This window comes from Cheilinus undulatus, linkage group 1 (assembly GCF_018320785.1).
Source record: "Cheilinus undulatus linkage group 1, ASM1832078v1, whole genome shotgun sequence".
Lineage (NCBI taxonomy): Eukaryota > Metazoa > Chordata > Actinopteri > Labriformes > Labridae > Cheilinus > Cheilinus undulatus.
The window spans coordinates 57,174,154-57,199,794 of NC_054865.1; the positions used below are offsets into that span (position 1 = coordinate 57,174,154).

At 39.8% G+C, this 25,641-nt stretch overlaps 1 protein-coding gene across 1 annotated transcript; it reads right to left on the reverse strand.

Moving 5' to 3' along the window:
* Nucleotides 1-1,989: 1,989 nt before the first annotated feature.
* pamr1a (peptidase domain containing associated with muscle regeneration 1a) lies at nt 1,990-25,397 on the reverse strand. The gene is made up of 11 exons (XM_041791582.1): nt 25,079-25,397; nt 23,004-23,165; nt 21,226-21,351; nt 16,622-16,736; nt 12,510-12,727; nt 9,702-9,899; nt 9,400-9,594; nt 8,064-8,139; nt 7,720-7,946; nt 4,652-4,992; nt 1,990-2,962 (listed from the first exon to the last, which is right to left on the reverse strand). Exons 1-11 carry the CDS (start codon nt 25,182-25,184, stop codon nt 2,399-2,401), a joined length of 2,328 nt encoding a protein of 775 aa, XP_041647516.1. The 5' UTR covers nt 25,185-25,397; the 3' UTR covers nt 1,990-2,398.
* Nucleotides 25,398-25,641: the final 244 nt, after the last annotated feature.

The following is a 25,641-nucleotide window of genomic DNA, read 5'->3' on the forward strand; positions in this document are numbered from 1 at the left end:
ATCCAATCAGTCAACTAAATTTACTGTAAATTTTAAAAAATGTTGGGAGATTTCGGCAACTAAAACTAGACTAAAACTAAAAGATCTTTGTGGCAAAAGACTATAACTAAAACTAAATTAAAAAGTGCTGTCAGAATTAACACTGGTGCATGTACAAAATGACTCACTGAGAGATAAAAATCCCCAGGTATTCTGACAGCATTCTCAGTTTTGGGAGCTCTTTTTCTTTCTAAGTTAGCCTGTTAGGCTAAAAGACAGTCATAAGGCACTGGTCTTGTTACTTCTCTGTAAAGCCGGGTGTGCACTGTACGTTTTTCCTCTGATTCAGCAACGAATTTTGAGTCATACGACTCACTCTGAAGTCGCGGCAACTTTCAGTTGGATCACGCATCGTTTGTCGTGCTGTGTAGTTTAGTTTTTATTATTTTTGACTGCTGGTTTGTTAGTTTAGTTTAGTTTTTATTAGTTTTAGTTTTTTACAGATAGATGTCGGGGCTGAGTGAACATCATACATTTATAAAAACATATTAAAACGGGCTACTCTTCACTTATCATTTTTTTTTTATTATTTGATGATGATGTTTGACTGCAACTCCAGACAGAAAACTATGTGAAGTCTGAACCAATCAGATCAGGTCATTTTACTCTTCCCAAACTTGTGTGTAGGTGCCAGTCAGTACGGTTGTGTCAAAGACTACAACCAAGGACATTTTGTCTCCATTTTTATTTCACTTTAGTTTTGTAAGCGCACTATAAAGTTTTAGTTTGTTTTCATTTTTTGGGTAAACCTTCGTTTTTATTTAGTTTCATTTAACTAAAATGATTTTTGGATTTTAGTTTTAGTTATTTAGTTAGTTTTAGTTAACTATAACAGCCTTGATGTGTAAAGGGGGGTACGACGGCTGACCACGGTCCAACTACGGCCTGACGACCTGCTCCAACAGGTCAGAAGGATTTCTGGCATGTTTGATATCTTGGTGGTACGACTCCTGACACCTCACAGTGAGAGCAGAAACGCGAGCAGAATAATCAACTCTGAAGTTGTCTGAATTCATTTTACTTGGAGCATTTCGTTCTGTCTTAAATGACAGACATCGTGAGACCATGGAACAGTGTCTGTGTTTATAATTTTGTCTCTGAGTCATTTTCCAGCACTTCATCTGCTAATACCTATGCACTTTCAAGAGTACTGTTTGTACTTTTTGTACTACAAGCAGGAAATATTCCCACCCGCGGACCTGCAGCTGACACAGAGGTGATGCTGTTTGTGTGTGTGAGACAGAGAGAGAAAGTGGGGGCGGGAGAGCGAGGGGGGGGGTATGACTGGAAACACTTCACGCTCAGGGTGTGAGACTTTCTAAAAAGAAAACTCCGTGTGTTTCTGTCACAGCCCGTCTGGACTTCAGTCGCACAGTGTGAGCACACAACTGGTGCGCAATGTTGGTGCATCATAAACGATTCAGTCGCACAGTATGGGATGTGTAAACCCGGATTTAATTGGAAGGTCTAAAGCTAAGAGAAATATATATGATTAGAAAATCAGTGATATTTCTCCATTGTGGGTAAATCTGTCAAAAACAATGCATCTGTATCTATTCTGCCTCTCAGCTGCAGAAAGCAGGGACCCCAGGTTTAGCAAGGTGCAGAGAACACACTACCATGATTTGGTACCAGATTTAGGCATGAAAATAAATGCCTGGACTAAAAGTAAAGACTAAAATGTGAGGACTTTTTATGGACTAAAACTAGACTAAAACTAAAAGGATAGAAATGACCAAAATGTGACTAAAACTAAAATACATTTCATTTAAAGACTAAAACTAAGACTAAAATTGAAAATAACTGCCAAAATTAACACTGCACCACAGCCCCAGAAGATTAATTTCCCCCCTAACAAATAAAACCCAATGGCTGTAAACTGATAGTGAACTCGCTTGGTGTTTGAAAAAATTAAATGCAAGAAGTTGGTAAATAAACATGAGTCATTTTAATATTTTATCCTGCGAGTAATAATGCCACCAACATCTGGATGGATTTCAGCAACATATTGACCAATCTAGGACTTTTGATGGTACAGAAAAGCAGCTTTGATTTCTTTGTTTTCTGGAAAGCAATCTTCCCTTTCCCTCTTCAAAACAACGCCCTAGAGACGTGAGAATACATTCAAAGATTAGGAGAGTGTGGGTGTTTCATAAGCAGCTACAGTGCGTTTGTTTGGAGTGGAACAACATGCACACAGAGCAGATACAGGTAGAGTGCCAGTTCTAACATCACATGATATTGATACAGCTGGCAGGCAGATAAAGATCCATCCCCACCTTTCCACCAACTGTGGGAGTTACAGAACTGGTTTTGACCACATAAAATTATGCTGAATGAAAGTTTAAGACTTAAAAATCTACTTCATGTTCTTTTCTATCCAATCCAGGAAGCCTGCTATTCGTGTCTGAGCCGTGTAAGTCTGTTGGTGACACTCGGAGTCAAAACTCTCCAAACCAAGAAGCTGCCAGTTTGTAGTGGAGGATCCAAAAGTCTCCTCTTGACCTGATGAATCCCTTCCTGTTGATGAAAACACAGCTGGAGCAACAGTAATGCCAGGAATAACACTGGGACAGGGAATCTGAGGACTGGATGGCTTCCTAATGACACACAGATTGTTGTCTCTGATCGTTGAGGGACGTGCTCCTCCTTGAACAAATGCTTTCTCACATTGTGCAACATCACCCAGCTCGACAAGTCGAGTCTGGCTCCTGGGAGTGAAGCTGGTTAGGTGTGTGCGATCGTTTGGTACAATCCACCTGGCTGTGTAAGCCTCCTGCACTGTCACCTCTCCTCCTTGACCTCTGGGCAGACAAACTGGCAGCACACGCTCACTGATCCTCGCCTTGTCTTTAAGCTTGAGGACAGCCACATCAGAGTCAGAAGCAGAAGAGAACTCTGGATGAAGTAAAATGTCTAAAACCTGTAGAGACATAAAGAGAGAAAATAGATGAAACCGGAGGATTGGATACCTAAGAAAACCTGATACCAACAAGCATGAGCCAAGTTTTGTTGTTTTAAGAATATCCAAGGAGACCAGATAATATGCGTCAAGATGCGCAAATATATCCAATCCAAATCAAATTTAGTTGTATCCTGGTAAATCTTTAAATGCACAACTAAGTGCTGAAAGGATTTCTTCCTCTACCATTTTCAAACAAAGGCTGATCCAAAAGATTATATTTATTTAATGAAGATTCCTACTAAATTCTTTATCACTACATCTGCTGTTTTGTGGATTTTAAAGTCGTGGGAAACTTTTGTAGGTCAAAAGTGATGAAGGTTTTTAGGTCAAAAGTGGGATAAATGTGGTTTGCTTCAGTAATGCCTTTACAAACACTGCTTCAGCATTATTTAATACATTTTTTTAACTGTCATTCTTCTTTTCCTGTTGAATAGATTAACAAATGCAACCATGATTCTGGAATATATTCTAGTCACTCTGATGTCCACTCAACAGTCACAGAGTCACTCTGATGTCCACTCAACAGTCACAGAGTCACTCTGATGTCCACTCAACAGTCACAGTCACTCTAATGTCCACTCAACAGTCACAGTCACTCTAATGTCCACTCAACAGTCACAGTGTCACTCTGATGTCCACTCAACAGTCACAGAGTTACTCTAATGTCCACTCAACAGTCGCAGAGTCACTCTGATGTCCACTCAACAGTCACAGAGTTACTCTAATGTCCACTCAACAGTCGCAGAGTCACTCTAATGTCCACTAAACAATCACAGAGGCACTCTGATGTCCACTCAGCAGTCACAGAGTCACTATGGTGTCCACTCAACAGTCACAGAGTCTCTCTGATGCCCACTCAACAGTCACAGAGTCTCTTTGATGTCCACTCAACAGTCACAGAGTCACTCTCGTGTCCACTCAACAGTCACAGAGTCTCTCTGATGTCCACTCAACAGTCACAGAGTCACTCTCGTGTCCACTCAACAGTCACAGAGTCTCTCTGATGTCCACTCAACAGTCACAGAGTCACTCTGTGTGTCAGATTTAACATAAACATGTTTTTCACAAAAAGTTAGCGTAGCACTTAGCATTCTGTTGTCCTTTAGTGAAAATTCTAGTAAAACTGAGGACTATTTGTGGTACCAGCGCTGCAGTATTTATCAGAGAAGTCATGCACAAATGTTTTAGTGATTAGAACAATAATTGCACCTCTGATATACATTTTTCAAATTTTTTTATGGAATGATTTTGGTTCTGTGTATGTAATGATAGATATCAAAAACAAATTAGTTAAAAATGTGTCATTTCTGTTGTTAAATTTAAAAAAATAATCCAAGTAAACATTTTCTGTTTTTACATGGTACTAATCACCACAGATAACAGATTTTGTAATCTAATAGTCCAAACGACCTGTCATGGTCTTTCTAGTAGGACTGGGACTCTGACCCTTCCAGTAGTAAAAGATTATTAGTTCATACATGTACAGCTGCACATGTCTATTTGACTTAACATGGCACTTTGTGGAAATGGTCTCAGATGTTGAAATCAATTTTTTTTTTTTCTTTTTTTGGATAAGAAAAGCAACTAATATAAAAAGTGATGTTTTCATCCTAAACTGGCCCCTCTAATGGTTGAACAGTGTTGTACCCTTAGGTGATGGAGGCCCTTCAAACGATTGGAGGACCCCTGGTGCTGCACGCCTAGGACAACCTTCACATGTGCTGGGTGAAGGGTCTGCAGCTTGTCCTTGTCTGCCACACACTGAGCTGCCACCAGGACGCTCCGCTGTGTGAGCAGAGCCCCGCTGCAGGCCACAGACCAGAATGTGGACTCCTCTGAGGCCCCCTGCTGGACGGACACGGTTTTTCCACGGGGCCTGTGGGTGCCGGGCGTGTGATCAGGAGGTGAGCGGATATAGATGGCTGCATGCCACGGCCACTGAGCGTCTGTGAGGTTGTGTGCACTAGGTGTGTTGACTTTGCCACAAACTGAGGTAAAGTCAGAGAGGAGAGAGTCAGTCAGAAGAGGAACAACTGACTCACTTATTGAATTAAATGTCCTAAAATGCATAGATTTCATACTTCTGCCTGTTTTTACACCTATATCATGGTCTAAGTTGTCTCAACAGGGCAGAACAAACCCAAAGGAGGCCCGGGAGATGGATGCACAGATACATGGCCAATGACTTACTAAGGCAAGTGTATGAAATAAAAATAAAAGAATGTATTGACCTCACAGAGAATGAGCTTTTCTCCTGTCTTGCAGAGATTTAGATGGCACAATCACCACCAGACTGAGAAAGACAAGCTGTTTTTCAATGCTTCTTTGCCAAACTTTGCTCGTTTGCAGTTGGCTTCATTTCATATCCATCATGAAGATTCAAGTGCTGAAATAATCCTCTCATCTAACTCTCCTAAAGAGAGACATTTATTGCATTTTCAAGAACAAACTTTAACTTTAAAGAGCAAATATCATGAAAACCCCATTCATTAGTATTTTTGTTTATATAACTGAGACATCACATTGATAATAATACCTTTTTAATACCTAATAAAGCCTGGCCAGAGCTGCATAACCTCCCACATCACTGATCATCAACTGGTGGCCCGGGGGCCATGTCAGGTCCCCCAAAGCTTTCTGTCCGGCCCCCAAAAGATCATTAAATTCAGAAAAGGAGGAAAAGAAGGTGTTGTGGTTTTAGAATGACTTAACATTTTGTCTGTTTTTACTGAAATTTACTGTCATAATAGGTAGATATTTAAGAAAGGGTTAAGGTTGGCAGAAGTGCTGCAAAAATGACCCGATAAAGTGGTGAAAAGGGGTTAGAGAGTAGCAAAAATGGGTGATAAGTGGCAGAATGGGTTGTGGAGTGGCACAACGGGACAGAAATTGCCAGAAAAAAATTTAAAAAGAGGTTAAAATATGGCAAAATTGGTAAAAGAGGAGAAAAGGGACATAGGGTATCAAAAATTGGTTACAAATGACAAAAAGTTTTGCCAGAAAAGTAATGGAAAGGGGTTAAAAATTGGCAAAAAAAAAAAAAAAAATAGAAGAAAAGTAGCAAAAATGGATAAGAGTGGCACAAAGGAGATAAAAAAGCAGGAAAAGTGGTTCAAAAGGGGTTAATATCATGCAAAAATTCGGTTAAAGGGACAAAAAGTGTCAAAAAGGGGTTAAAAGTGTCAAAAATGAGTTAAGATTGGTGCTAAATCAAAATTGTGGAGGGCCCATTCTTTGTGATTTTCAGGGGCCCGGCCAATCCTGATGTCAGGCCTGTCTACTTGTGTCCTGCTTTATTATAGATAAGAAGAAAAGATCTCACTGGTAAAGAAAGCGTTTTGAAAGAAAATACAAATACTATTACAATAATATGTCAAATAGACCTAAATATTTATTTAACTTTTGTGAATTTGAAAATCTGGCCCCCAAAGTCTATGTCAAGTCTAAATCTGGCCCTTGTGCAAATGTACTTGATGACCCCTGTCCTCCACGCTAAATCTGTAAATGCTACCGTTTCATCTCTGTGTGGACGGCCAACCGCATCTTTCTTTAAAGGATTAGATCATACATAGCGTAATCCACTTAAACTGTGTGCGCAGGTCAAACCAAAACAACAATGGCGGATTACAAGGTTATGTCCATGCAGAAGCTACTGAGCTTATTATGGCTTTAACAGCAAATCTGGTGCTTCTGAGAAAAAATTTGAGGGTGATTGGATGAATGTTCTGTCTGTCACATCTCTGAGGGCCAATCAGAGCAACAAAACATGTGACGTAGCAGCTACCAGGGAGTAAACTCCATAGAGAACTGGATAACGCGAACCATGGTGTCTGTAGACATGTCAGTACACGACTTTTGTCGACTCACTGCTGTTCTTTGTTCTTCTTTTAACGACAAAATGTCGTCCAGTTCTGATAAAACTGACGCTTTAGCAGCATCCACGCTAATGTCTTCCGCCATATTTGCACCAGCTTCTTGTTGCTGCTTGCTTACGTCACAACTCCACCACACCTGAAAGTACTGCTCCTCGACGCTGATTGGTCCTGTCACTTTCTAACCGGGCCCACACGGTTCAAAGGGAGCTTTGCAAGATGGATTCACCAATGAGAAACACGGAAACTGGCGAATCCATCTGCTTTGCAGGGTTACACATGCGCCACATTCCTTCATTTCTTCCTGGTGGATTTAACTGAACTCTGGGGGATGTTCAGAGCCATGGAGTTTGTTTTTTTCTATCCATCCCCTGACTTCTACTTTTCAACAACCTTTTCTCTGAGATGCTCAGAGTGTTCTTTTGTCTTCATGGTGTAATGGTAGCCAGGAATGCTGATTAGTCCAGTAACTGGACCCTCCAGGCACAGGTGTCTTTATACTAATATCACTTGAGACACATTCACTGTACTTAGGCAATCCCCATTTAACTATTTTTAGAGAAGTTGTACCAGTTGGCTGGTCCTCTGTTAAATTAGGTCAGTCACTTTAAAGGGAAGGAATGTCTGTATGTTTTTTTTTTTTTTTTTTTTTACATAATTCATGTTATATTGACCATGATTGATTTTTAAAATCAACAAAAGGGTAAGGCATCCAAGGATGAATATTTTTCTGGGTACTTTAGGTTGAACATCTCTTCATTAAACACTCATTTTAAATTGGAGTGCCTCTTTTTATCTACATGACAGTAAGGCATAGTTGACAAGCTTTGCCGCCACTCTCACCTGGTGAGCAGGAAACATGGCGTCCACTCCACCTGCCAGTCTTTAGACAGGTGCGCCTGGAGCTTCCAGTGTTCCTGTAGAACGGGGAGGCACACTTGTACTCGATGCTGGTGTAGACCGGGTGAAATCCACGGGGCAGGTCCACAGCGGTGACGTCTTCTTCTTTTGAATGTTTATCAAAGGTCAGAGGAATGAAACCTGCAGATAACAAATCGTCCATGTTGTACCTGGAAGAGAAGTGAAATTGTTGCTCTAGATTCTCTCTCTCTTTAAAGTGAAGCCACATCTACTGAAATGGATTGATTCTTCAACACTGGCAGTTTAGATGGCGTGTCAGTGGCTACCTTGATATCTGGCGTGGCTTCACAACACTTTGTCTCACAAGATCGGACACTTTGGGCTCGCGACATGCTGTAGGGACTGAGTAATGAGGTTATAAGTGCACAAAAAAGACTTTCATAGCCTATATAAGAACTATCTGAGTCTAGTGACATGATTGATTATGGATAGTTAAACAGCTAAAGAGGAAACTTATGCGAAATAGCATTTAAATAGTATTTGTTCATTTCAAGACTTCCGGCAACATTTTTGCCATTCTCACACCATAGTGCAATAGAAAATTAGCTGTTTTTGTGTATTCTAGACCAGTGGTTTGCAAAGTGTGAGGCGGGCCTCCCCTGGGGGGCGCCACAGAACTTCAGGGCAGGTGCAGAACCAAAAACCAGAAAACAAAGGGATTGGCTTTGCTAACTTCTGCTGTGCATGGAGCAAAATGAAGACTTATAGTTACTTTAAGGCAGTGATACTCAACATGTGATTTGTGATTATTAGTGGCTCTTTGATGTCTTCATTTTAAACCTTTTAAACCTTTAAAAAGGGAAACTTTTCTGCCCCTTTATACCATTTTTTGATGCTTTTCATCCATTTCATCCACTTTTTTCCTACTTTTTGCCCATTTTTGCCGCTTCTTTTTGCTACTTTTTTCAAATTTTTGCCCTTTTTCACAATTTTTTGCCACTTTTCGTGCATGTAAGCATCTTTTTGTCATTAAATACCACTTTTTTCCTACTTTTTGCCCATTTTTGCCACTTCTTTTTGCTACTTTTTTCAAATTTTTGCCCCTTTTCACCATTTTTCTGCCACTTTTCGCCCGTTTAAGCATCCTTTCGTCATTAAATACCACTTATTTTACTACTTTTTGCCCATGTTTTACTAATTTTTGCTGCTTTTTGCCCATTTTTGCCATCTTTAACTTATTTTTATTGCCACTTTGAGCTGTTTTTGCCTCTTTTCACCACTTAGATTGTGGCTTGTGCCAATGTATTTTTCAACAATTTGGCTCTTTGGTTGAGCTGGGTTGAGTAACACTGGTTTAAGGATTATTAGAGCAGAATAATCAGGTAGTATTGGCAATAAATTCATTACTGAAACCAAATAACTGATTACTTGGTAAAGACAGATGTTGAAGAACATTTGCAGACCAAAATATCAAAGATATAAAAATGTTAAAATTATTTAAAATTAGACATAAATGTTTGAGAATATTGTTGAGTTTTTAAAAATCTGAATCTTTATGTGGGTGGGGGTCCACCGAATAGAGGAGGCTCATTCTCACACACTTTACAAACCCCTGTTCCAGACTGCACCTTTTTATTTTTTGCATATGTTGAAGAAAAATACCTCTGACACACTTGGGCGCCCTGCCACTCCAGGTTCCATTAGGATGGCAGAAACTCTGCTGGTTCCCACTGAGAATGTAAGACTTTTTGCAGAAGAACTCAACGGTCTCTACGCCTCCAGCCGAGTCAGGAGCAGACCTGTGGTAGCCGTTGAGCAATTTGGGTGGTGGAGGACAGCGAACTGTGCTTGTTTGGCCTGTTAGAGTAAGAGTTGGAGAAGGCAGACCCCTTCAAGCAATGCATTATAAAGCTTTTATGGTGTGAAAATATAAGAAAGAAGGAGAACTAGGAGTCATCAGATACCTCTCACACATGTGGGAGCTGTGCCGCTCCATGTGCCGCCGGGCAGGCAGGTCCTCTGCTGGGAGCCGATCAGTGTGAAAGGTGAATGACAGCGGTAGTTTACTGATACTAGTTGCTCCTTTAGGCTATACACAGGCAGCAAATATCCATTCAGTGGTCTCTGTGGTGGAGCACACAAAGGAGTCTTGACAGCTGAAACTGTGGAAAAATGTATAGCAGCACATTAAAGACAGCATGACTGAAACAGCAGCTTAACATGATTAATAAACTTAAGTAAATACATTTTTCAGTTAATGGGGTCACAATAAAATATAAAACTAATAACAGAGTTTCAATACTCCTTCAGTCTTACAGGTATTCCCATCAGCAGGTCACTGTTCAGAAACCTTGGTGATGTTAGAAGCAATGCTTTGGTGGAATTAAAGTTACACATACAGCCATTCATAAAGGCTAGAAACACAAATCACAGCTGCTTCCATGAGTCTTTCTTAACTAAAAAGCATAGCAAAAAGATAACTTATTTCATTTTCTTACACTGATATTCATAATATTTAGAGTCAGCACTGTTCCAGTAAAACCTTATCTTAAAGGTTACTCTATAACTGCAGTTTCCCTGAGAAATAAAGATTAGGCAGCTTAATAAAATTGGCAAACAAAGAAGGATAATGATGGTCCCAGGATCATGTCATGTGGGAACCCAAAAAATTAGAAATTTAACCTTCTGAGTTAGAACTGCCAGAGCAGAGGACAGCATGTGATGCATGTATGATACCAAAGGATGAGGTACCAGGCCATGCAGGATGATACAAACCATACAATGCAAACTGATAAAATACAATACTTCAGAAAAAGATGCTATGCATAACAGTACAATATGATACCATACTATATGATACGATATGATTCGATACAGTATGATAAAATACGATATGATACGATGTGATGTGATGTAATGCGATTCGATACGATATGATGTAATATGATATGATACAGTACGATACCATACCATAACATGCAAGGCGGTGCAGTACGATGATACAGTGAAATGATACGATACTATGCAATGATATAATAAAATATATACGACGTGATGATACGATACTATATATACGATGCAATGATATAATACAATATAATGCAATGATATGATACGATGCAATGATATAATAAATATATATGACGTGATGATACGATACTATATAATATAATATATACGATACGATGATACAATCCAATGCAATGATACGATAAGATATATACGATGCGATGAGACCATACGATACGATGTGATGATACCATATGATACGATACAATGCAATGATACTATACGATATAAACAATTCAATGATACAATTCGATGATACAATATGATGTGATACGATGACATGATAGGATATGATACGATGATACAATTCGATGATACGATACGATGCAATGATATGATATGATATATATGATGCAATGATACAATAGGATATATAGATTGCGATGATACGATATGATACGATTCGATGATACAATTCCATGATATGATACGATGCAATGATATGATATATACGATACGATGATACGATAATACAATATGATGCAATACGATGTTATAGTACAATATGTTATGATACCATGATATGATACGATACTATGAAACAATAAGACGATATGATATAAGATACGATACAATACAACACAATGCAACATGATATGATAAGCAATACAATACAATAAGATATAACGCGAAATGATGCGATACGATATGATATACCATACATTACTATTTGATACAACATGAAAAGTTCTGATAAAATATGACACTAGTACAGGCTAGAGCTGGGTATTTCTCACAGCCTCACAGTAATGTGTATGTATATATATATATAATATATACTGTTTTAGCTTTTTATTCTTTCAAAAGCCCTTCTAGGGACAGGTGTTTACAATTAGCATTCACTACAAACACTATGACACTTGAATGAGATGCCTGTTCTCAGTTGTCTATGTTTATTGTATCTGCCCCTAACAAATAAACCTCATAGAAATAAATAAATACACATAGCATAGGACATGAAATTAAACCAAACCATACCAATCATTAGCTACCATGAATCTGTTTTGGACTCCATACACTTGATATGAAAATAACCATTTTAAAATTAACTAAATAACAACTAAATATCACCTCCTTGTTGTTTTCCATCTGCAGCTCTATGATCCTTCTATGCTATTTAGAGGAGCTAGCAAGAGTTAATGTCCAGGAGGGAAAAGGCGAGATAAATGGGATGCAAGTTAGATGCATGATTTACTTCAAAGAGGGCAAATGGAGAGGGATGAGTATGATAAATCTGTCCGTCTCACATCGCTGGCCTGTACAGGAGGCTGCACACACACAGCAGAATGAAGGAAAAAGACCCAGCAGCAAATATGGCACATTCAACACAGAGATGTGCTGCCTTCATGGAGGGGATCATTTGTATCAGGGACTCATGATTATGTAGCTGGGTGTCATACCTACAGTATGATTTGTAGATTATATCAGACTAATACATTTTTGATATTTTTATGTCAATTCTGCAGAAAAGAGCCTGGAATCATATGAATGAAAATTACAGGAACATTATACATTATAATGCAATATAGTCTTACAAAGGTATGGACTCAGCACATCAAAAATACATGTCATTCCTCTGAAAGGAAGCCTTATTTTTCAACTATTCAGTGTGATCAGATTTATTATTTGGCCCGTCTTGTTCCACATTTGAATAACATAGATATCTGTGCAGCTTCCACATTACTGCCTCTCATTGTACCTGCCTGAACTCTCCTGAAAGGTAAGAACAAAGCCGTCAAAGTTGTTGTAGCCATCAGAAGAGAACAGTATGTGCAAGACGTTCCCAGGGATTTTCATTGGAGGAGGCAGCCTATCCCCACAATACCGGCCAATCACAGGAGAGTTCAGATCGTCTCCATCCCGCACCTCGACGTAGTCATAACGGCAGTTATGGTCAGACTCCAGGCTGAGCTTGGTGAACCTGCAGCACAGCCAAAGAGAGGTTATGTTTAACTGATATTTCAATCCAATTCAAAAGGCTTAACATCAGTCTCCGAGGTGCAGAACTGTGTAAATAACAACTTCAAGTCCAATTATGTGGGCTCATGCCGGGCCGGCTCTGCACTCAGCTTTCACCTCAACGCTGGTTGAAGTGCCTGTTGAGATGATGATCCTGTGACTGAAGGTTCTTACTTTACGTCTGATTTTTCCAGACTTTACACATCATTTTCTCCTCTTACTTCTTATTTCATGTAAGTGGGCAGGCAGAATCTGAAGAGTTGGGAATGTTAAATTTTGGCTGTCTTTTGAGTGCACATGACTGAGTACAGGCTTTTAGGAAAGGGGGAACAAGTGGCCCCTTTACAACGGGGATAGACCAGAGCAGCCATGTTCCTGTGCACAGTTTGCTGTTGTTGTTTAGCTATATTTCACGCTGTTTGGCACGTTGATGTTGAACTCCCGAAAAGGCGGCACACAGTGGTGCAGCAGCTTCTCTAACTCCTGGTTTTTTATCATGCTTTTAGAGTGAAATTCTAAAATGAATTTATTTGTATTTTTCTGTCTCAGCTGGGACCTGATCACCTAATTTCATTCTTCTCATGAGTTACATGTGGCTGCAAAAACAATGAAAACTGGAAATCCAGAGACATTTCATGATAGATAACAACGTAAATTTATCTATAGTTGCTGGAAAAGTATGTGAACCCTTTGGGATTTTTTGGATTTCTGCATGAATTGGTCATAAAATGTTTTCTGATCTTCATCTAAGTCACAACAATAGACAAACGTAGTCTGCTTAAACTAATACCACACAAAAAATGATATGTTTTCATGTTTTTTTGAACAAAACACGTAAACATTCACAGTCCAAAGTGGAAAAAGTATGTGAACCCCAAGGTCAGGGTTCATCAAGTACATTTGCACGAGGGCCAGATTTAGTCTCAACAGAAAATCTGGGGGTCAGACTTTCAAATACACAAGGACCAAATTCACATTTTGGTCTGATTGAAATATTATTGCAGTAGTATTTGTATTTTCCTTCAAACTACAGGACATTTTTAGTCATTACCAGTGAGCTCTATCTCTGTTATCTAGAATGCAGCAGGCCACAAGGAGACAGGCCTGACCCCTGAAAATCCAAGAGCATGGGCCCTTCCTAATTGTCATTTAGCACCAATATTAACCCATTTTGACACTTTTAACCCCTTTTGATACTTTTTGCCTCTTTAACCCAATATTTGCATGATTTTAACCCCTTTTAAACCACTTTTCCTGCATGTTTTATCCCCTCTGTGCCACTCTTTTATCCATTGTTGCCACTTTAAAACCCCTTTAATTACATTTTTTTCAACAATTTTTGCCACTTCAAAACCATTTTTCCCACTTTTAACCCCTTTTTGCCTCTTTAACCCATTTTTTGGCATGATTTTAACTCCTTTTAAACCACTTTTTCTCCATGTTTTATCCCCTTTATGCCACTCTATTATCAATTTCTGCCACTTTTCAACAATTTTTGCAGCTTTAAAACCATTTTTTCCCACTTTTAATCCATTGTTGATACTTTTTGCCCCTTTTTGCCTCTTAACCATTTTTCAAATATCGACTAATTTCAACAGTAAATTTCTGTAAAAACAGATCAAATGGTTAGTCATTCTAAAAATATTTCAATGTTAATTGTTTGTGGGATGCATTTAACAGCTGTAGACATTTAAAGCAAAAGGATACTCTTTAAAACTTCTTTTCTGAATTTCATGATCTTTCGGGGGCCGGACAGGAAGCTTTGGGGGGCCTTATGTGGCCCCCGGGCCACCAGTTGATGATCAGTGCCCTAGGCTAATGACTTCTCCAAGAGCTAATTAGAGCCAGGAGCCAGCCAACCTGGAACCCAATTAATGTGATGAGATTGGATGTGTTGGTTAAAGCTGCCCTGGCCTTTAAAAAACACACACCAGTTTTGAGTTTGCTGTTCTCAAGAAGCATTGCTTGACGTGAACCATACCACACACAAAAGAGCTCTCAGAAGACCTACAATCAAGAATTGATGACTTGCATGAAGCTGGAAAGGGTTCCAAAAGTATCTCTAAAAGCCTTGATGTTCATGTGTCCACGGTAAGACAGACTGTCTACAAATGGAGAAGGTTCAGCACTGTTGCTACTCTCCCTAGGCGTGGTCGTCCTGTAAAGATGACTGCAAGAACACAGCACAGAATGCTCAATGAGGTGAAGAAGACTCCTACAGTGTCAGCTAAAGACTTACAGAAATCTCTGGCACATGCTAACATTTGTGTTGACAAATCTACAATAAGTAAAACATTAAACAAGAATGGAGTTCATGGGAGGACGCCACAGAGGAAGCCACTGCTGTCCAAAAAACGTTGCTGCACGTTTGAAGTTTACAAAAGAGCACCTGGATGTTCCACAGCACTACCGGCAAAATATTCTGTGGACAGATGAAACCAAAATTGAGTTGTTTGGTAGGAACACACAACGCTATGTGTGGAGAAAAAACGGCACAGCACACCAACATCAAAACCTCATCCCAACTGTGAAATATGGTGGAGGGGCCATCATGGTTTGGGGCTGCTTTGCTGCCTCAGGGCCTGGATGGATTGTCAATGACGGAAAAATGAATTCCCAAGTTTATCAAGACATTTTGCAGGAAAACTTAAGACCATCTGTCCACCAACTGAAGCTCAGCAGGGGATGGGTGATGCAACAGGACAACGACCCAAAGCATAGAAGTAAATCAACAACAGAATGGCTTCAACAGAAGAAAATACGCCTTCTGGAGTGGCCCAGTCAGAGTCCTGACCTCAACCCCATTGAGATGCTGTGGCATGACCTCAAGAGAGCGATTCACACCAGATATCCCAATAATATTGCTGAACTAAAACAGTTTTGTAAAGAGGAATGGTCCAAAATTCCTCCTGACCGTTGTGCAGGTCTGATCTGCAACTACAGGAAACGTTTGGTTGAGGTCATTGCTGCCAAAGGAGGGTCAACCAGTCATTAGCCTAGGGGTTCACATACTTTTTCCACCCTGCACTGTGAATGTTTACATGTTTTGTTCAATAAAAACATAGAAACATATCATTTTTTGTGTGGTATTAGTTTAAGCAGACTGTGTTTGTCTATTGTTGTGACTTAGATGAAGATCAGAACACATTTTATGACCAATTTATGCAGAAATCCAAGAAATCCCAAAGGGTGAAACCATTCAAGTTACTAATGGTGTTGTTGTCCTATTGACATGCAGGCTCTATGTCAATAACAAACATTCATTTGAGTTTTACCGACTTTGTGCAGGTAAATTTTCTAAAAAGTTGTTAATAACAATCCACTTGTAAATGTCTTTGCTCCGACATTTAACTCAGATGTTACCATATTTAAATATTTGCATGATTCCATCCAAAAGTGTGTTTTTTGTGCTTGCATAGATGCAAATTTTCATGATGTACTCTTTTTACAGGAGACACGGCTGCAGATTTGGCAATGAATTGCAAACTTTCTAACAGAATGAGGCTGAATTGTGTCCTATATGCAGTAGGAGGCTTAAGCAGAAGGGCTGAGTTTGTTTCAGTGAGCCTCAAAGATATTCTTTTCCTCATTATCTTTAATCATAGCCTCATTTTAAAGAATCAACATCCTTGTAAGCTTAGGTAAACTTTGCTCTGACTTAAGCCCTGGGCTGTTTTACTAATACCGACAACTAAATCTCAAGATGGCTGCTTTCTAATGTTTTTCAACCACAAGTCTTTTTTGAGAACATTAGAATTTAATTTTCCTTTACAAAAAACCCCTGACCTTTCTAACTCACAGACCGTGTTGTGATGTTTTGCTTTATTTGTGTGAAAGTGCAGGGAAAGAGACCCACCTCAGCTCGATGCTGTTGCCCCTCTCCACCTTCACTACCCACTCACATCGGCCGTTTATCGGGTAACTCTCCAGGGCGATGTGACCCTGAGATCGCTGAATGACTCCTCCACACGCTGCGCACAGAGTCCCAGAGGAAAAATCACATAAAATATCCACTTTATTATCAGATGGGAGTTTGACACAGAAGTGAAGAATGATTTTAGAGATGTAAACAAGACGGAGGATGTGACGGGCCCTGTTAGAGAGCTGATAGGTCAATACAACTAGCTAGACCAGTGTTACTCAACACTGCTCAACCAAAACCTTTGCAAGAGCCACAATCTAAGTGGTGAAAAGTGCCAGAAATGGGTTAAAGTGGCAATAAAAATAAGTTAAAGTGACAAAATGGCCAAAAAACAGCAAAGAAGTGGCCAAAAATGGGAGAGGTGGAAAAAGCTGATTTAAAAACAAGTTACAGGTGGCAATAATGGTCAATAAAGGTAAAATGTGGCAAAAAAATGAGTAACTAAAATGGGCAAAAGTGGCATTCCATGGCAAAAGGCAGCTCAAATGTGCAAGAAGGGGCAAAAAAAGGCAAAAAGAGGTAAAAATTGAAAATGGCATGAAGCAAGATAAACAAGGCAAAAAATGGGTGAAAAATGGCAAAAACTGATGACAAAAATAGTTACAGATGGATGGCAAAATTGGTCAAAATGTGGCAAAAAAGTGAGTGAAAAGGGACTAAAGTTGACAAAAGTGACAAAATGGCCAAGAACTGGCAGAGAAGTGGCAAAAAAATGGGTAAAAAATGGCAAATTTGGGTGAAAGTTGGCCAAATTCTTAAAAAAAAAAATGAGTTACAGGTGGCAAAAAATTTTCAAAAAACTTTAAAATGTGGCACAAAAATGAGCAAAAAGAGTAAAATGGACAAAAGTGACAAAATGGTCAAAAGCTGGCAAAGAAGTGGCAAAAATATGGGTGAAATGTTGCAAAAATGGGGAGGAAAAAGAGACAAAATTGATTAAAAAATGAGTTACAGGAGGCAAAAATGGTCAAAAAACTGTAAAAATTTGTCAAAAAATGAATTTAAAGAGAGGTAACTAGACTAAAGTGGAGAAATTGGATAAAACGTGGCATTCAATGGAAAAAGGCAGCTGCAAAAAAATTCTAGGGAAGTGCCCCACCCCTCGGCCATCTTTTGTTTGGGCTTAGCCCTGGATTTTAAACATGTCTGGCTCCAACCCAGGTAGCAAAAAATGGTAAAAGAGGAAAAAAGAGCAAAAGGTATCAAAAGTTGGTTATAAATGACTAAAAAAATAGTGCAAAAAAAAAAAGGAATCAATTTGGGTTAAAAAGTGGCAAAAGTGGAACAAAAGTGGCAAAAATTGATAAAAAAAAAAGTGGCACAAAGTGGATAAAACATGTAGGAAAAGTGGTTCAAAAAGGGTTAAAAACATGCAAAAATTGGGTTAAAGAGGCAAAAAGTATCTAAAAGGGATTAAAAGTGTCAAAATGGGTTAATATTGGTGCCAAATGACAGTTAGGGAGGGCCCATTCTCTGTGATTTTCAGGGGTCCGGCCAATCCTGTTGTCAGGCCTGTCTCCTTGTGGCCTGCTGCATTCTAGATAATAGAGATAGATCTCACTGGTAATGACTAAAAATGTCCCGTAGTTTGCAGGAAAATACAAATACTACTGCAATAATATTTCAATCAGACCAAAATGTGAATTTAATTTTTGTGAATTTGAAAGTCTGACCCCCAGAGTTTCTGTTGAGACTAAATCTTTCCCTTGTACAAATGTACTCGCTGACCCCAGTCTATGGATGATTGAATTATCTTAGCTATGTTCTAGGACTGCCATGTTGTTCATCACCGCTCATATGCTGCTCCCTGATTGGTCAGAATTAAATGTGGGACACAGTTCTTTTGTTCTAATTCTCAGGCAAAAAAAAAAAAAAAAAAAAAAAAATGCTGTCCAAGAGCCGAAAGTGAAAAGTCGACACAGAAATGACTATCAAAAAGCTTTTTTTTTTTTTTATCCTGAGTTTAAAGTCAGAATTCTGACATTTTTTTCTCACAAGTATAAAAAAAATTGAGTCTCAGTTTTTTTTTTTTCCAGTGGCCCTAATCCTCTTCCGTAGTTTTCTGCAAAAAAACTAATCAAACATTCAGCTATTCTTGAAAAAACAGTTGCAATCTCTGTTGCTTGAAGTTGATTTGACCACTTTGTGATTTTAGAGACAAAAGTTATTCTAAAATCCAAGTTTTTCCTCCTTGGTTTCTGAATTTAATCATCTTTCAGAGGCCAGATTGAGCGCTTTCGGGGGCCTGATCTGGGCCACGGGCCGCCAGTTGATGATCACCGCACTAGTCAAAGGACAGGGGTGATGGTTGAAGTTTCCACTTGAGGGCTCAAAGTTTCCTGCCTTTACTTTAATGTGCAGCTTTTTGATTTTAATGCTGGACCACTCAGATTTATACGGACTGTAATCAGGTTGTGTTGGCCGACAAAAGCTGCACAACAGCTCTTTGTCTTCCCTGGTGAACGTCAAACTGACAGGACATGACAGAACGGCATCCATGCGACAATCTCCCCAGAGCTATTAAAAAATAAAGAATGGAGAAGTATCAAGAGAGCAAGAAACATGCAAGCAAACCTTGCTTGTTTCTATTAATAGAATGATGTCACCTTTGGCTACAGCAATGCAAACGTGATTTAAAATGTTGGTGGACAGCGGCGTTTGCAGCTTAGTTTGGATTATCATGATGGCAGGTAAAGAAAGAGAGGACGCCTGATGAATGTTTTAAAATCTAAGAAAACTTCAAATAGAAACAAGCATTTAACAGCAGTGTAGCTGTACACACACAAAAATCAATGTCGCCCCCAAGTGTCATTATAGCGTACTACAACTACAGAAGCAGAACTCTGAAAAAAGAACAACGTATTGATTGACTTCAAGCAAAATCCTAGTTGCATAAATAAGTATTTCATAGAAATTTAATAAAAATGATGTGTTGACCAGTGATGATCTTAAATAGATTTGCATAGCATGCTCAAATAAACACATTTTTCTCTCACTATCCTGTTAAGACACATCAGCATTCAGGGAGTATTCAGACCCTCTTCACTTTTCCAGATTTTGTTATTCTGCAGCCTGATGCTTCAGTTGAAAAAATATTTTCTATTCTCATTAATCTACACTCAGTACCCCTTTATGACAAAGTGGAAACAGAATTTTAGATGTTTTTCAAAATAAATAAAAAATTGATTATTACAGTGATACATTTTCAGGGCCTTTGCAAAAACACTAAATTTATCTCAGGTTCCTCCCATTTCTCTGATCTTTGCTGAGATGTTTCTACACCTTGACTGGAGTCCACCTGTGGTATATTTAACTGACTGGGCATGGTTTGGAAAGGCACACACCTCTCTATAGCAGTGGTTCTCAATCTTTTCAGCCCGCAACCCCCAAAATAAAGGTGTCAGTGACCAGGGACCCCCACTCTACCTGAAGGTGGCTGAACACAGCCATGCACAGTCTAGAATAGTCATGTGTAGACGAGGACGCCCATTGGGGGGGGGGCGGGGGGCTTTCTGGAGCCCAGCCAAACTGGGGGCCAGCAAAATCATGGTCCATTGTGAAGTTAAGCTGTGGTATCCATATTTTATATTTAACCTGAATAACCACCTCTCTTATCAAAGAAAAAAAAAAGTAAAACATTTGTGTAGTAAGTAGCCCTCTTAAAAATGTAAATCGCTTTGTTAAAAACAGAATTAAAATATGTTAAAAATAGCTAAAATAGGTTAATAATGGCAAAAAATGGTGTGAAAGGTGGTGAAATTTTTAAAGTGGCGGAAATGGGTTAGACATGGCAAAAATAGATAAAAGTGGCAAAAAATAACCAAAAGAATGGCAAAAAATGGGTTAAAATGGCAGAAAAGGGGTTATTAAGTGGTAAAGGGGATTCAAAAGTGGCTGAAATGGCAGTAATGGTGATCCAGATCAGTCCCAAAATCTAATTCACCGATTACTCCCTCCCCGGTGGGGTAGACACGTGGTGAGGCAAAGCATTGGCTTCGTTACGTCTGGACTGTCATGGTAGAAGCATTGCCTGCCGGTGCCAACAGATGCACTGACAGTCTCCCCTCTAAATCACGCCCCATCAGTTTAATTTAGCACAGGTGGACTCCAATCAAGGAGTAGAAACTCTCCAGGAAAGATCAGGGGAAATGGAGGAACCTGAGATAAACTTACAGTGTTTTTTCAAAGGCTCTGAAAACTTCAGTTTTTACTTTTGTAATATGCTAAAATGTCGAAAATTTCCATTTTCTCTTTGTATTGATAAAAAGTTGAATTTGGATGAATGAGGACAAAAATGATATTCTTCGACTTTAGCGTGAGGTTGCAACATAATAAAATTGGAAAACAGTGAAGGAGGTTTAAATACCAATGATTTCAGTGAGCGCTGCCCCTTCAAACAGGTCACATGGGGAAGCTAGGGTTTGTAACACCACAGAACGGTATAGATGCTCACAGTGCAAGCTTCGGCTAGGTTCCATGACATCCAAGGTCAGCTTTGTACTGCAGCATAAGAAGTGCATTAAAGCGATCTTACTCACTTTTACAGTCGCCTCCACTCCAGCCTTGGCGACATTCTGTGCAAAACTTTCCATTGATGAAGAAGTCGTCATTGGCTCTCCATGTGCCATTGTTGCATGTTTTACAGTTTTCAAAGAGGCTGCAGCCTAGCAACAGAAAAAGCACAGAGAATTCAGCAGGCGGTTGATTTGCATCTTTTGTCACCAACTTAAAAGTTCAATATTGATTAAGGATAAAAGGAATTTTGGTTCCGCTAACACCCTATGCCTTTGACGGTTTCCTGCTTAATAACTTTTTCCTTAATCCTCCTTCTTTCCTTTTTCCAATCATTGCTTCTACCCTACATCCATCAGTTCTTTTACCACACTAACCTCCTTCAACCATACTCTCAGTTCCTCCATTCATCAGCCCTTAACGCCCCTACATCCACCTGAAAATGAATTGACTTTTTGGGATCTGAATCTGAACATCCTTCCATCCATTGACTCATACTCTCATCCCTTCATCCCTTGACCCTAACTATCATCCCTAAATTTCTCCGCCCATACCCTTATCCTATCATCCCTCGGTCTCTTTCTTTATCCCTTCATCCCTACATCCCTTAACCCCTACCTACATCCCAACATCCCTTGACCTCTACCCTCATCTCTACATCCAATACCCCTACCCTCATCCCTACATCCCTTATCCTCTACCATCATGTCTACATCCAATACCCCTACCCTCATCCCTACATCCCTTAACCCCTACCCACATCCCTACATCCCTTAACCACTACCCACATCCCTACATCCCTTATCCTCTACCCTCATCTCTACATCCAATACCCCTACCCAAAACCCTACATCCCTTAACCCCTACCCACATCCCTACATCCCTTATCCTCGACCCTCATCTCTACATCCAATACCCCTACCCTCATCCCTACATCCCTTAACCCCTACCCACATCCCTACATCCCTTAACCCCTACCCACATCCCTACATCCCTTATCCTCTACCCTCATCTCTACATCCAATACCCTTACCCACATCCCTACATCCCTTAACCCCTACCCACATCCCTACATCCCTTAACCCCTACCCACATCCCTTCATCCCTTATCCTCTACCCTCATCTCTACATCCAATACCCCTGCCCACATCCCTACATCCCTTAACCTCTACCCACATCTCTACATCCCTTAACCCCTACCCACATCCCTACATCCCTTAACCTCTACCCTCATCTCTACATCCCTTAACCCCTACCCTCATTCCTACATTCCTGAATTCCTTGTCCGTCACTCATACTTCCATCCAACTACTTCTTGACCCTTATCTCTCGGCCCAACCTTTTCTTGCCATACACAAAAATGTTTTGACTGTAATTTTTAAGAACACATAGAATGACAGAGGTATCCTGTTCTCTTCTTGTATTTTTTTTTCTTGTTTTTTTAAATGTACCTACCATTTCTAATTTTATTTGTATCTGTGTTGTGAGGTATTATTGTAATGCCATTGTACTTTCAGTCCTGATTAGTGTAATGTTTGCCTGTACCTGTGCCAATTTGAAACTCTTAAGGTCCCTTTTTACAAGACACCATAATGATCATAGATCCACTGAATTTTGCTGGTATAAACAGCCCATGTCAGTGTGACTGTACTCCCAAAGGCAGCCTCAGATTCTTGTATAACATTTCTGAAAGAAGCACCTGGAGCGTTGAAAAACCAGCAGGAAAAAAACACAAAGGAAGAAGAAACCCCTTAGAGATAATTCTAAGTTTATTGCACATCTCTAGGTGACAGTGAGGGCGTACCTGGATGAAAGATGCAGGGGTCACACTGATCCAGAGCGTTGCGGCAGCAGGGAACAGTGTATCCCACCTTTGACCCTTTGGAGGGACACAGACACTGGATCAGGTGGTACTCACAACATGGACGACACATGACACTCCACTCAGAGCTCGGGCAGCTGTCGCCTGTCAGATGAGGACAGAGTGAACATAGTGGCATAAAGCCTATTCAGCTGAATCAGGTTACTTCTGATACATCTGGGTACTTCAGTTTTTAAAGAATTTCTATATCGCTTTTTTATTGTCCTACTGTCGGTCGCTGATAGTAGAACGAATGTCTTAGAGGGCCTTCTTTACGGACACATAGACTTATCAACAGAGGCTTTTTAAGGTCTGCTTCCTTTCTTCTAACCCAGGGGTGTTCAAAGTGTGGAAGAGTGAGCCCCCCCTAAGAAGAAAGTATTCGTTCTGTGGACCCCCGCCCACAAAAAGGCTTCAAATTATGAAAAAATTAAACAACATTTCGAACATTTATGTCTAATCTTTAAACATTTTTAACATTCATATATTTTGGATATTTTTGTTTGCAAATGTCCTTAAACATCTGCCTTTCCCTCTTACTCAGTTATAATGCCATTAAATACACTTTTTCTTATTTTTTGGCCATTTGCAACTATTTTTTTGCCTCTTTTCCCCATTTTTACCCCTTTTATCCCGTTTTTGCCCTTTTTGCCCATTTAAGCTACCCTTCATCATTAAATATCCCTTTTCCCCCAATTTTTTTGCTCACTTTTGCTACGTCTTTTTGCCACTTTTATCCCAATTTCTTGCCCTTTTTTGAAACAATTTTTTGCCACTTTTCATCCATTTAAGCTACCCATTGCCATTACATACCACTTGTTTCCTCTTTTTTGCCCATTTTTGCCACTCTTGACTGCTTTTTGCTCATTTAAGTCACTTTCCACAGATTTTTTTTTGTCACTTCTCACCCATTTCTGCTACTTTCTGACCATGTTTCCACTTTTTCTCCCCATTTTTGCCCCTTCTCACCCATTTTTTTTGCTGCTTTTTGACCATTTTGCCACCTTTAACCTATTTTTATTGCTACTTCAAGCTGTTTTTTGCCACTTTCACCTCTTAGATTGTGGCTCTTGCAAAGGTATTTTCAACAATTTGGCTCTTTGGTTGAGTAACACTGCTCTATAGCATAGTCCCTATAGTAACTATAAGTCTATCCATTTTGCTCCATGCACAGCAGAGGTTCACAAAGCAAATCAACTTTTTTCTGGTTTGTGGTTCCGCGCCTCCCCTGAAGCTCTGTGGCGCCCCCCAGGGGAGGCCCGCCTCACGCTTTGAAAACCACTGCTTTATAGGGTTAGAATTATGAAAAATAATTCACACCTGCTGTACATGACGAGGACTGGAGTTGAGGACCAAAAATTTTTCAAAAAGTTATTTCATTCATTTTTCATACTTTTAAATATATCCAATGTCCTAACAGGGCTTTAAGAGGGAGAGGGTGATTTTTTAAAGGAGGGCCTGAGGGTTAAACTAGCTTCGTCCAAGCATCTGATCAGTACCAGCAGCAGGACTTGGCTAGAATATGCTCAAATACCACACCCAAAGTTCCAGCTTGTTTCCCCCAAACTCCTTATGGGAAAACTTCCACTATTTCTGTATTTTTTTTTTCCTCAGTGGCCATAAATATAATATTGAACAGTGCAAAGAAAGTCAAATTAGGCGTGCACAGATCTAAAGCCCTCTGGGTTAAACTTCAAACTCAACAGTTTTGGATTATTGCGCCTTAACATGTTAAGAATCTCTGCTCTTCACATTCAATGCCCTGAAAACATGAGAATATATATTTCCTATCATACTGGGGCATACAGAGACTCTTAAAGGGAGACACATTTAAACAGAGGAAGTGACTCACTGCCATGAAATAGCTCCACAGTTAGTCACTAGGTAAGTAAGCAGGCTTGTTTCTTTTACAGATGAAGACAACTCTAAAACGAAGGAATGCCATCTAAAAACTACTCAGTAGAGTGTGAAGTAAGAGAAACATTCAGACAAATCTACAACAAATGCTTCTCACTTACCATGTGGCCAAGCTGTTACACAAACACAAAGAATCAAGAGGAGGTAGAGGAGTTCTGGATGAAAAAGACTTGGCACGGGCCATTTCCTCCAGGAAAATGTGGGCATGTTGACTGCCAAGCTATCGGCAACTTCCAAAAAAGCTTCAGGTAAGAAGCAGCAGCTCAGTTATCTACAGATCTTCCTTTCTGTGCAGAAACATGCAGAGGATGAAATCTCCCTTCTCAGCATCATGGACAGAGATCATTAACCCATTCCTTACTGAGGATCCCTGAAGTCAGAGTTTGTATTTGCTTTGAATGTTAGCTCAAGCCAGTGCAGAGTCTAGGACTGGTCCTGGGTCCCGTGCTCTCGGTGTGAGTCCAGATTTAGTGCTGCCTGCTGAAGAGTAACAGGGGGAAAATACTTTCTGGCACTCAAAGTGGAAAGTGCATTTGAGGGAATAAAGACATGCTAATGAGGAAAACAGTGGCGGGTGATGAAGAAAGTCCAGAGAGAGACAAAAAGTCCATCTGTTGGTTTGATGAGGAAGTTTTCATAGAGAGCCGTGGAGTGAATCTCTCCA

Bases quoted from the DNA above. Each gene is read 5' to 3' on its own strand.
- pamr1a (XM_041791582.1), bottom strand. From the start codon at position 25,184: ATGCCCACATTTTCCTGGAGGAAATGGCCCGTGCCAAGTCTTTTTCAT. The intron at 7,947-8,063 runs GTAGCCACTGAC...CTTCTCTTCCAG, and splicing joins AAGCCACGCCAGATATCAAG to GTACAACATGGACGATTTGT. The intron at 2,963-4,651 runs GTACAACACTGT...ATGTCTCTACAG, and splicing joins AGGGCCTCCATCACCTAAGG to GTTTTAGACATTTTACTTCA.